The sequence below is a fragment of the Marmota marmota genome, unplaced genomic scaffold, assembly GCF_001458135.2.
Source record: "Marmota marmota marmota unplaced genomic scaffold, marMar, whole genome shotgun sequence".
Classification (NCBI taxonomy): Eukaryota; Metazoa; Chordata; class Mammalia; order Rodentia; family Sciuridae; genus Marmota; species Marmota marmota.
In genome coordinates this window covers 14,421,416-14,434,944 of record NW_026000019.1, presented here as the reverse complement: position 1 = coordinate 14,434,944, position 13,529 = coordinate 14,421,416, and the positions used below count along the sequence as shown (strand labels likewise).

General features: G+C 34.8%; 1 protein-coding gene across 1 annotated transcript in view; it reads left to right on the top strand.

Annotated features, from left to right (window-relative positions):
- The window catches only part of Ralgps2 (Ral GEF with PH domain and SH3 binding motif 2), a 117,144-nt gene that overhangs the window by 31,476 nt on the left and 72,139 nt on the right, over window positions 1-13,529 (top strand). Inside the window, exon 6 of the mRNA XM_048810221.1 lies at window positions 706-798. Within this exon, the coding sequence (XP_048666178.1) occupies window positions 706-798 (93 nt within the window). The remainder of the gene's footprint in view (window positions 1-705; window positions 799-13,529) is intronic.

Below are 13,529 nucleotides of genomic sequence, written 5' to 3'. Positions count from 1 at the left end.
TTTACTTAAATATCCTACCCACAGCATTTTCTAGACCTGGGCTTACCTGGTAACAGAGATAGAACTGTTCCAAAATGACTAAATTTTTAGACAGGACCTTTGAAATTTTATCAGGAAGTATGACAAAATGCTATCAGGCAAATTAGAATAAATGTTAAATCTCTAGGCAAATGAATAGAACCTAGAGTTGATAGGCATTTTCTGTATGCACCCTATAAAATGAATGAGAAACAAAGGATCTGAGGGTTTAGGAAGAAGTAAGAAATTGAGGAGATCTGGAATAATGGGCAGGAAAGATGATGAGCATCCTGAGTAGAAACTTTCTTAAAACTTGGAACACAAAGCAAAGACTTAATAATATTTCAGTGTAAGGAATGAGTTTTCTGCTGGAGTTTGTGTTCATACCAGGTAAACTTGATACTGAACCATAACTCTCATTTTTTAAATACATTTTAATCTGCCTTTTAGAGGCAGATTTATTCCCAGTGCTTGGGGACAATAAGAGGGTTAAACATGGAAGTTGTTTTGTGGGCTGAAAACAATCAACTATAAACAGAGTACGTACTCTAAATACAGATCTCAGGAGTATGGGTAGTAAATCCTGGAACATTACCACCTGACTACATTGTAGTTTCTAATCTTTATTTTTCTTGTATTTGCTTTTAAATTTCTTGTCCATTCTTCCCCCTTTTCTTAAATCTTCAGAAACTATATGAGCTGAATAACCTTCATGCCCTCATGGCAGTGGTTTCTGGCTTACAGAGTGCCCCAATTTTCAGGTTGACGAAAACATGGGCGGTGAGTATTCTCCCTTAATTAATGAATGTTAGATTTCCTGTGGGAGGTAAAGGTATATTAATTTCTTTTGTAGTTCTTACAAAGGTTAATATTAAATAGATAAGAATTTTAAATTACTTTGTACTTTATTCTTTGAAACCTGGATTTTCCTCTCCTTAAGTGATTGACCAGATTTATGAGGTAATTTGTGGATAGACTACAGTTTGATACTTTGGTTTCTTCTCTTTAGAGAATCATTTTTGTATCCTCTTTAAGTATCTTTGACGAAGTGTTTCATATTTGCCAATGGGAAAGTATAAAGACAAAATGGCATTTAATCATGTAAAGATTATGATTTTGGTAAGTTTGAGGAAAAATCTAAATTTACTGTTTTCAATTGCCATTATTTTTTAGTCTCAATCTTTATGGTTTTTTTCTTTAGGATTAATGGAAAATCTGATGGTAAACATGGACTAATGTGATATTACTATATGTTCTGAGGATGTTGTGTTAATCGTTTTTGGTTCTATTACATTGACAAGGTTACAGTTTAAACCTTTTTGACATCTGCAAATTTGTTTATCTTCATCTTTGCATGATTTCGGATTCTGTACTCAGTCTTTTCAAGTATTTTCAATTTAAATTTTATACATGTAATATTTTAGAAGTAAAAGGGGGGAGGTTATAAACAGTAAAAAGTTAGTGTAGCCACTGGATTTCAAGTCCTAGTGGTATCAGATAATTACTCAATTCAAGATGACAAAAGGAATGGAAGATAAAAGTGATGGAAGGTAAGATCATTGGAGGATGAGAGAGGTCAAGAAACTGAGACACCAGGGTATTGGGAGTATCATCTCTGAATATTACAATCACTAAGATTGATGATAAGGATAATACTGTTTTATAGGATCTTTTTTCTCTAATAAAGTCTTCAGAACATAGGAAAATAACAGTAGGTAAATGAGTGACGTTAATGTGTTGACATCTTATGTAGTATTATCTAGCATGATAGCCACTAGTCACATGTTGCTATTAAGTATTAATTATTAAAATAAAAATTCAGTTCCTCAGCTATACTGGCCAGGTTGCAAGTGCTCCATAGTCACATGTTAACTAGTGGCATTGTATTGGAGAGCACTGATCTACTAGTGCCTTGAACTTAACAGATGGCAGAGGATTTTAGGGAAGAAAGTGGAATAATAAACTGGAAGAGACTGTGAAGAGCAAGTAGTAGGATTATGTCTACCTACCTCCAAGCTCAATTTACAAGAAACTTGAGGAAAGGTTAAGACTTGCAGAGGATCAAGAGTTTCAGAGAGTACAGCTGGAAAGGTTTGGAGGAGTGACTAGGTCAAGTTAGAGAATAAATAAAGCTTGTTTGGGTTTAAAAAGCCTATTTGGGTTAAAAAATTTTAATGACTGAAGAATTGAAGGTTTTTGTTTTGTTTTTTAACTGATCAAGGGAATGTACCAAAAAGTCTAAAACATCCTATAATAGGGAAAATATTTGAGCATTCTCCATAGCATCAAGGGAAAAGATGTACATTTTCTTTTTTTTTTAAGATGTACATTTTCATTATATTTTTTCAACATAGAGATCCTAGCTAGCATATTAAAAAAAAGAAACTTTTTTTCCTGAAAGGAATAGATAGGGGGGAATTTTATTTATCATATTATAATTTACTCATCTATAGAAAACTCAAACTACAGATAAAACATGATTGAAAACAATTAAATTTCTCCTAAACTAAACACAGAATTACCTTGTGATTAAGCAGTTAGTTTCTGAGTATATACCCAAAATAATGGAAAGCAAAAAACATAAATATTTTTGTATCTGTGATCATAGTAACATTTTTAACAGCAATCACAAAGTAGAAACAACCCAAACATCTGTAAGGAGATGAATAAATGAATGAAATGTCATATATATATGTATAATGGAATATTATTTGGCATTAAAAAGAATGGAATTCTGCAGCATATTACAACATGGATGATCCTTGCAGATTTATGCTGTGTGAAATGAGTAGATACAGAAAGACAAATATGATTGATTCTACTTATATATTGTACATGACCTAGCATGATCATATTTATAGAGGCAGAGAGCAGAGTAGTGGTTATTAGTGATTGGGAAAGATGCAAACAGGGAGTAATTGTTTACTTGGTATAGAGTTGTTATGATTTGGATGATCCCCAAAGTTCAGATGTTAAAGCCTTGGTCCCCAGATAATGGTGCTCTTGGGAGGTAGTGGAACTTTTAGGAGGTAGGACCTAATGGAAAGAAGTTAGGCCATTGGGCGGGTGCCCTCAAAAGGTAAATATTGGGACCATGGCTCCTTTCTGTCTTTCTTCCTGGCTGCCATGAGGTAAGCAGCTTTGCCCCACACTCTACTCCCCATCATGACGTTTTGCTTTGCAGCGGGGCCAAGTGATCATGGATTGAAACAATGAGCCAAGATTAATTGTTTTCTCCATAAGAATAGGTTTAGGGCTGGGGATATAGCTCAGTTGGTAGAGTGCTTGCCTCCCATGCACAAAGCCCTGGGTTCAATCCCCAGCACCACAAAAAAAGGGGGGGGGGGTAGGTTTATCTCAGGTATTTGGAAAGCTGACTAACATAGCTGAGAATTGGGGTCATTGCTATGACTATGTCTGCTTATGTGATTTAGAAAGGCCTTTAGAATTGGTTTCTGGAAGAGAATTTGGAAAGGTTTGGAGAAGCAGCCTAGAGAAAGCTTGGTACATTGTAAGCAAAACATAATGAGTGATTCTAGTATAGGAGCTCAGAAGCCTAGAATGGTAATAGGAAAATGAACAGTGAAGGTGAAGACTATACTCATGAGGTCCCAATTCAATTGCCTTGTTCAGCCATCTAGGTACTTGGGGGCTGCAGCAGTGGTATACCCAGGTATACCTGGAAGAGCTTGCAACAGTGGCAGACTTTGGTATCAACTGTGTAATGTTGGTTTTGCAGACATTCAGAATGGAAGTCATGGAGGCTTCTGCTGAAATTTCAAAGGAAAATCTGAGGCCAGGCAAAGGTGGCAGGGTTAGAGTCCCTATAACAGACCCCAACATGACAGTGCATGCCATTGTAGGAGGCTGAGGCTGCAGTAGAAACCATAGGAAGTCAGAGGTGCCAGAAGCATGGAATGCTACTAAGGACAGTGAGCAGAGTTTTCCCAAAAGAGTGGCCATCTGTGTTACAGCCAGGAAGGCTACAGCTCACACCATGCCACTGTATTACTTGGTGCCAGACATGGAGCTAGAGGATTTAATATTTGCCCTGCTGGGATTCAGCCTTGTTTTGATCCAATTCTTTCTTGCTCTTTTCTTACTGCTCCCTTTTGGAATGAATGTTTACCCTGAGCCATTATATCTAGAAGCATGTGACCTGTTTTTTGATTTCTACAGGGGCTCACATCTAAGAGTTTGCATTGAATTTCTAAGGAGACTTTGGATTTGGACTTTTGAGCAATACTGGAACTGTTGAGACTTTGGGGATTCTTGCAGATGGTCTAAATACATTTTGCATTATAAAATAGACATAAGCCTTTGGGAACAAGAGACAGAATGTTATATTTGTTTGTTTGTTTTTTAGCTGCAGATGGGCACAATATCTTTATTTTCTTAATGCGGTGCTAAGAATCAAACCCACACATGCGAGGCAAGTGCTCTACCACTAAGCCCCAGCCCCAGCCCTGGTTTGATTCTTAAATGCTCTGTGAAGCCTTGGCTGGTAGCATGTGGCCCTGTTGGGAAATGATGGAAACTTAAGTAGGTGGGACCTTGTGAAGAAGTTGTAAATGTGCCTCTGCAGGGGATATTGGGACTCTCGTCTGTGTGTGTCTGTCGGTGTCTGTCTGTCTGTCTGTCTGTCTCTCTCTCTCTCTCTCTCTCTCTCTGGCTTCTGGTAAAAAAGTAAGTTAACAGCTTACTTACAAAACTGGCCACATCTTCCCCCCATCATGGTATTCCACCTCATTGCAAGCCTGGAAAACAGAGGAGCCAAGCAATGATGGACTGAAGCCAAAAATAAATCTTCCCATTCTTTAGGTTGATAATCTCACAGTGACAGAAATCTGACTAAGTGTTCAGTTTGAGAAAATGAACAAGTTCTGGTTGTAATAACAGTGCAAATGTAATCAATGCCATTGAATTACACAGTTAAAAATGGTTAAAAGAGTCAATTTTATGTTATTTCTGTTGTACCACAGGTTAAAAAAAATAGGGTTTACTAAGGTGGCTGAATATATGAATAATATACAAAATGGGTTACATTTCAGACAATTCAAAAGCATCATTTAAGAGGACACATTTTATAATATTAACAGAAGAAACAAAAAATTTGTAAATGTGTAAGATCTATGTAACAAAAAATTATAAAACCATAGAAGATGAAGCAACATCCCATGTTTGGGAAAGGAAAATTTAAAGATTCAGTTCTCCCTGGATATATATATAAATTATCTGCAACATGAATCAAAATCCCAGTCTGAGCAGGTAAAATGATCTTACAGATAGAAAATTCTATAGACTCCATCAGATAACTGTTAGACCTAATAAACTCATTCAGTAGTATTCTAAGATACAAAATCAATATACAGAGATCCATTATGTTTCTGTATACTAATAACAAACTATCTGAAAAATTAAGAAAAAATAATCTCATTTATAGTCACATCCAAAAGAACAAAATACTTGAATAAATTCAGCCAAGGAGGTAAAAAGATTTGTACACTCAAAACTTTAAAATATTGATGAAAGAAAAGAAGATACATAAAAATGGAAAGATACCCTGTGTTTGTGGTTGAAAGAATTTATCTTGTTAAAATGTCTATAATACCTAAAGGGATCTGTAGATTCAGTACAATCTCCATCAAAATTCCAGTGACACTTTTCATAGCAATAGAAAAAATAATTCTAAAATTCATATAGAGCCATAAAAAGCCCAGAATATCCAGAGCATTCTTAAGCATAAACAAAGGTGGAGGCAGTATACTACCTGATTGCAAAATATACTACAAAGTTACAGTTATCAAAACAATGTTAGCTGGCCAGATTTAATCATTCTACAGTGTATGTATACTTCAAAACATATTTATAAATGACAATATTTATTATTTCTGTCAATTAAAAAGCAGTGTGTCATAGTATAAAAACATCCAGATGAATGGAACAAAATAAAAATTAAAATAGATAGTAATAGCTTGATAATCATTTTACAATATACGCAGTCAACTGATCTTTGACAAAAGTGCCTCAATGTAGTATAAGGAAAGGATAGTCTTTTCAAGGAATTGTGTTAGAAAACTGGTTGTCCACATGCAAAAGAATGAAATTGGATCCTTATCTCACATCATGTACAAAAATAAAATGGATTAAAAACTTAAATGTTGTAGCGCTTGCCTAGCATGGGCGAGATACTGGGTTCGATCCTAAAGACCATATTTAAAAACAAAAAACAAAAAAAAACATAAAAAAAGGTTCAATTCTTAACAAATGTGAGCCCTAAAACTATAAAACTACTTGGGGGGCATGCAGGGGGATGGAAGAAAAGCTTCCTAACATTGGTGTTAAGACCCCATATAATCCTATATCCAAAAAATCATTATCTAGGCAACAAAGTACAATCAACCAAAACAAAAATAGACAAATGAAGCTGCATCATACTAAAAGGTTGTTACACGGCAAAGAAGACAATCCACAGTGCAGAGAGAGTCTACAGAATTGAGAGGATGTTTGCTGCACATACATCTACTAAGGGGTTAATAGTCCAAAAATCTAATGCAAGGGGAAGAAAACAACATTTAAAAATGGGCAAAAGGGGGCTGGGACTGTAGCTCAGTGGCAGAGCACTTGCCTTGGGCGTGGGAGGCACTTGGTTCGATCTTCTGCACCACATAAAAAATACACAGATAAAATAAAGGCATGCTGTCCATCTATAACTAAAAAATAAATAAATAAATAAATAATAAAAATGGGCAAAAGGATCTGAATTGACATTTTTCAAAAGACATAAATGACAACAAGTATATGAGAAAGTACTCAACATTACTAATCATCAGGGTAAATGCACATCAAAACCACAACATGTCACTGCATACATGTTAGAATGGTGATAATCAGAGACAAGAGATAATAAATGTTAGGGTGTGGAGAAAAAGGAACCCTTGTACACTGTTGGTGGGAATGCAAGTTGTGACAGTCATTAGGTAAAATAGCATGGAGGTGCCTCAGAATTGAAATAAATTTGCCATAACATCCAGCAGTTAAACTAGTAGGTATATATGCAAAGGAATTGAAATCAATATCTCAAAGAGATGTCTGCACTTTGCATGTCCATTGCAGCATTATTCACAAAAGCCAAGATATGAAAGCAACCAAGGGTCAACGAATGAATGGATAAAATATGATATATGTACATAGTGGAATACCATTCAGCCTTAAAAAGAAGGAAATTCTGTCATTTGCAGTAGCTTAGAAGATCTTGAAGAACATTATCCTAAGTGAAATAAGCCAGATTCAGAGAAATACTATATTTCGTGTGTGTAATCTAAAGATGAAGCAGAAAGTGGAAGGTGGGCAATAGGTACCAAGTGGCAGTTATATAGAGTAAGTTTTGGAGATCTAATATACAACAAGGTGACTATAGCTAATAATTCTATATTGTATAGTTTTAAATTTGCTAAGATCGTAGATGTTCTTACTTATACATACGTAAAGGTAACTACATGAGGTGATGGGTATATTAATAGCTTGATAATCATTTTACAATATACGCATGTCAAAACACATTCTACACCTTGAATATATACAATTTTATTTTCTCGTTTATAAACTAATAATTCTGGGGAGGGAAATGATTGGTTATAAAATTATATGGAGTTGCACAGATTTAGAAAGAGCCAAGACATTACTGAAAAAAATGGGGGTTAGGGACATGGGCACTTGGTCTCACCAATTTCAAGATTATTATATAATTTGAACAGTGTATATCTTCAAATGAAACAGAATAAAGATCATAGAAATAAATCCTTGCTTTAGAACTCTGACATATGACAGCACTGTAAATCAGTGAGGAAACAAGGACTGTTTATTAATTGGAGCAGGTATCAGTTTGGAGGAAAAAAATTAATATAAGCCTCTATACTATTTTTTTAAATCATTGTCAGATGAATGAAAGACTAGAATATAAAATACAAAACGTTAATGTTACTGATATGTAGTTCTTATATAGAAAGGTGATACATGTACGTTTGTTATAAATTAAAAATTAAACTAACAAAGTCATACCAAGGGCAAACGATAATTGAGTTTCATAATCGAAGAATTATAATCTGCATCCAAGGCCAAGATTTAAAAAATGCTTACCTAGGCAAATGCACACATGCATACATATTGTATGGGAAGGCATATGAAGGGGATGAGGGGTAATCTGAAAGTATTGGTGATTGACATGAGCAGGCAGATGGTGATATTAAGGTGTTATAGAGATCTAACCAGAAACATCTGGAAATCTGTTGTCCCCTTTTTCATCAATGAAAGCATGAAGAGTTTGCCCCCATCTGTCTTACTCTTGGCCAAAAGAAGGATGGAACCAAAATCATGTTGAGGTGGAACATTGTGAAGTACTTTGACCTTCTCCACCCTTTTTGTTCCTGGAGGGGGAGAATATAATGAATTGACAGTATAATAAACATAAAATAATCAAAACTTCATAGTTATATCAAGTTTGAACTACCACTAGAGAAATTACCTATGTTAACATCTAATTAATTCTTTTTTAAAATAAATATTTATTTTTCAGTTGTAAATACCTTTAAAAGGTATTGGACACAATAAAGGTATTGGACACAATACCTTTATTTATTTGTTTTTATGTGGTGCTGAGGATCGAACCCAGGGCCTCGAACATGCTAGGCGAGTGCTCTACCACTGAGCCACAACCCCAGCCCCTAAGTAATTCTTTATATTTATTATTCTTTTGAATGATTCTACCACATCTCAGATGAAATCCTATAATCTGATTATTTATTCTGAAATTGCAAAATATGTTATTTATATACTTTACTATAATTTTAGTTTTCAGATGTGGCAAGATGAATTAAGAATTCAGTAACTTATTTCTCTTGATATTGTACCAAAGTTTTTGAATAATTGATGTAGGAAAAAGAAGATAGGTTTATTGTCATCCCTACAATATTCCCTGTTTTGTGTATCTGACTGCTTGTTATGCATGAGAAAAGGATGGTAGCAAGCAGGGGTTCACACCCAATCTAGAGAATGCTAATCAAAGTGTGTTCAGGTGGGCCCAGGGGAAGATTGTAAAACTGCTGTTTTAGACCATAGAATATCTGTCTAAGATGTTATAGCAAAGGGCTCTTTGAATTATATTTTAAAGAGGGATACTGTTCATTTTTTTGATAGAGATAATTAGCAGTTAATCTGCATCTTTGAGTATGAAAAACAGATCCCACCTGAACTATTTGTAATACTAGAAAGTGTAGTGGATTAGGTATCAGAATACTCTTATGTCTAGAACCTGTCTTTGAGACCCTGAAAAATAGGAACAGACATCTTCGTGAGTGGATGACTGATTTCCATATGTTAAACCAACCTTGCATTCCTGGGTAAATCCCATTTGATTGTGATACATGATCTTTTTGATATGTTTTTGTATTGGATTTGCCAGAATTTTATTGAGAATTTTTGCATCTATGTTCATTAGAGATATTGGTCTGAATTTTTATTCCTTCCTTCCTTCCTTTCTTTCTTTCTTTTTTTTTTTTTTTTTTTTTNCATCATTAGACTTGTCAAGAAAAACTGTGACTTGTATTACAAGCATTATAATACTGTTTTCAACAAAATATGAATAACACTTTTAGGTGTTTGAATGAAGTCTCAAATAAGCTGTCCTTTTACATTTGTGTGTAAATTAAATATGTAGGAAAAAAACTCCAGATGTATATAGGTAGCATGCACTAAAATTAATTGGTCTGATCCTAGTAGAGAGTAAACAAATGATAAACAGTTGTTTTTTTCTATATCCATATCCCCCCATCTTTACTTTGTCTCTTATATAACTGTTCATATGGGATTTCAAGATAATTATTTCTGTAATTGAGAAGTCTGTTGTTTAAGAGTCTCCCACCACGTGACTCTCAAAGTCTTTGCAATATCAGTAACTAGAAGACGAAGCAGGGCCAAAGGCAATGGATATACACCCATTCAACTGCCATAGAGTATCAGCCTTAAAAAAAAAAAAAAGTTGAGCTCATTAGAACATTGTGGGATGTCCAGTAGGAATAGGGACATGTTGTGCAGAATAGCCTAGTTAGCCACTGCACAGTATGTGTTCCACTTTTTAACATAGCAGTGGTGTGGCCATACATGAAAATGTAAATTGGAGAAAAGGAGGAATAGAGGATTTTTTTTAAAGTAGTATCTTCATAATTCACAAGAATATAAGCTTTTATATCATTAAGAACATTAGACTGAGAATTGCCAATCCTTATTTCCAAAATGGCTCTACTATACCTAGCTTTCAAATCATTGATTTGAACCTTTTTGTCTTTACCTAGAAATAGTATGCATAGGATCATAGAACCATGTTTTTTAGGCTGGATGGGGTCATCTTGATATCTTTTAATATACTTATTCTACAATTTAGAAAATCAGGGTCCAGAAAGGTAGGAGAACTGGCTCATGATCCTAAGAACTATTAATTTGCCACCTAAAATCTTGACCTGACATGCTCTAGTTGCACCTGCTAAACTCTCATGATAAACTCTAACAGATCCTGTGATTGTTTTCCTTTTCATTGAATTCCATAATTTTTATCTTGTAGGAAAAAAATTATTAAAAGTGAAAAAATGACAAATGAACCCTTAAGCTATGCAGGGAGTGTTGTTTTATATTTTTCCATAGTGAAGACTTATTACAGACTTTGAAGCTCTGTGTTTGTGTGCATATACACCTCATGTATATTCATGTACACTCTCATATGTGTACACAGAAAGATGGGGAGGAAACACTAGCAAAGTTACTCAGTGGAATCCAGAAAGGTTTTTTCTGCTAGAGACTATAGCTGTTCTCTCCCAGAGAAATACTGAGTTGCAGATAATTAATTAATTAGGAGAAAATATTAAAATGATTATCTTTTCTGTATCTTCAGTTGATCTCTAATGACTCCTCTTCAGTTTCCTTTGTTTTTATGTTTTCATGACTTAATAAGGTCGCCACTCCCTTACTCTGGGCTGCATGTGAAGCAGAAGAACATCATGGCCAAAGGGCTTGTCACAGGAAAGCTACTCAGCCCATGGTGACCAGAAAGCAAGGTGGGGATTTAAGAAAGATGAACCCTTCCAGGGCTTGCCGCCAATGGCCACCTCCTCCAGCCATACCCCACCCGCCTGCAGTTACCACCCAGTTAGTCCGTTCAAACTATGATGGACTGATTACATTACAGCTCTCACAGTCCAGTCATTTCAGTTCTGGGTGTTCCTGCCTTAACATCGGAGCTTTTAAGGGCCACCTCATATCCAAACCGTAACACTTACAGTCTTCATATGTTTCATCTCTATCCTGTCATGTGATGAAGCATATAGATTGTGAGATGATTGTGGACCATTTGGCATAAATACTCAAAAAAATAAAATATTAGCTAAGTTACTATGACTTAGTTTAGTTAGATTCCAGCATGAAAATCTTCATTTAATGTAGTGACAGTTTGGTTTTCTCAAGAAAAAGGCAGACTTTTTTTTTTTTTTTACAACTTTTTAACTTCTTGATTTACATCTTAGAAAGATATTTCATTTTTTTTATTCCTGATCTTCAGTACTAAAGTGTGTTGAATGCAGATTTTAATTAACCTTAGCTTATTTTCTGTTATATTTACTTTTTCTTATTTTATTCTAATTTATAATTAAGTCTTGATTTTTTAAAATTTAACTTGCCTTGATTTCAGAATCCTTTCCAACTCATCTGAAAATTGGCTTAGTACTGCTGCCAAAAATTTAAGCATTTATAGATGCTGTACATTTAATAAGATAGACCTTGCCCTGAAGACATTTGGAAGATAATACTCCTTATACAATTTGGTGTCTTCTAAAACTGTTCTTCTTTAGGTATATAAGATTCGCATAATGCTACCCTTTATCCCTTATATCTACAGAGGTTCTTATGGAAAGAATATATCAACCAAAAGAATCTATAGTGTATAGAGAAGAGGTAATGACTCTTTCTCAACATGAGACAGGTAGTCTAAACTGATAGTGTTTTTTTCTGCTAAAAATAAGAATCCAAATCAACCATTCTTTGTGATGCTTAAAAAAAGGTATAGGTTTATGTGGTGATAAAACCCTTAAGTTGTTTGTTGTTGTTTTGGTACCAGGGGTTGAACCCAGAGGTGCTTAACCTCTGAGCCTTTTTATTTTGAAACAGGGTCTTGCTAAGTTGCTGAGGCTGGCTTTGAACCTCAGCCTCCCAAGCCACTGGGATTAGAGATATGCACCATTGCACTAAAACCCTAGTTTTCATACTGCCAAATGTATCTGTAATTCAGTGTAGATTGACTTATAAGAAATAAAAAATGTCTTCTTGGCTCCCCACTCCTCATCCCTTGAAATATTGCCTGTTCTGTTAGTTTGCATTCCAAAGTAAAAAAGTAGTCTGCCTGGATAATACAGTGAAAAATTCTTAGTGCAAGGATGCAATTTGTCTAGAGAGGAATAGTTTGGCAAATCTTAAGGAAAATTTTGTTTTATGTGAGAATTATTGCTTTAAATCTGAAAGTCATTAACAGTACTCATTTGTTCTTGTCATTGGAAAACAATCTTAAAGGGCTTATTGAAGAATTTGGCATGGGATGTTTTGCTTTGCTTCAGAGATAGAACAAAATTGTACAAAAATAATTTAGTTCTGTTAAACATGGTAAATACTCCTTCATCTGTGTTTTCTAAAGCCTTGTTTCTATTTTATTCGTATAATGGGAAGATGCAGTAGCTCAGCCAGAGCTTTCTCAACCAGGTAGCTTTCTTGGATAGAACGCATATTTTTTTTTAAACTATGGAAATAAGTAAATTGTTTTAGTACTATATATTGCATCCTATTAAGTAGAAGCAGAATGTTACAGAGGAAGTTTTTATAAAATCTCTAGCCCTTTTGTAGGAAGCTTGTTGGCTGTTTTGATATGTCTAGATGCATAACTCCTTACTTTAAAGAGACAGATCTCTCTCCCTTTCCCCCTTGCATTTTCAATGTAAAGCAAGAGAGCTGCCTCTATCATAACCTTATGTAATATCAGTCTTACTCCCTGCTTTCTAGAAAATACCCTGTTTTATTTCTATAATTTTTCATCAGTCATCTCACTCCCAACAAAAGTGGAAACCCTTGTTTGTCTTGGTTAAAGGCTTTAGCATGTGATCAAAAGTAAGAATTTAATAAATATTTGTTGGTTCAATGAATTAACTTAAAGGATCCTTTTCTAGCTCTTCCTATTGTTCCAGCAATTTTGTTTTAATTTTTGTTTAACTACAATAAATGTATTTGTGTGGCATATTTGCATGGATCATCTCTGTACTCACCCCAGTTTTCTCTTGGTGCCTCAACTGGCAGCCAGCTTTGCTGAGCACTGTGCTTGGTCCATGTCTTTGTGGGACTTGATATCACTTTAATAACCAAAGTTCAGGTTGATATCATTGCTTCATGAAAAACTCTCCTTTATGCTGTTTTGGGAGAGGCAT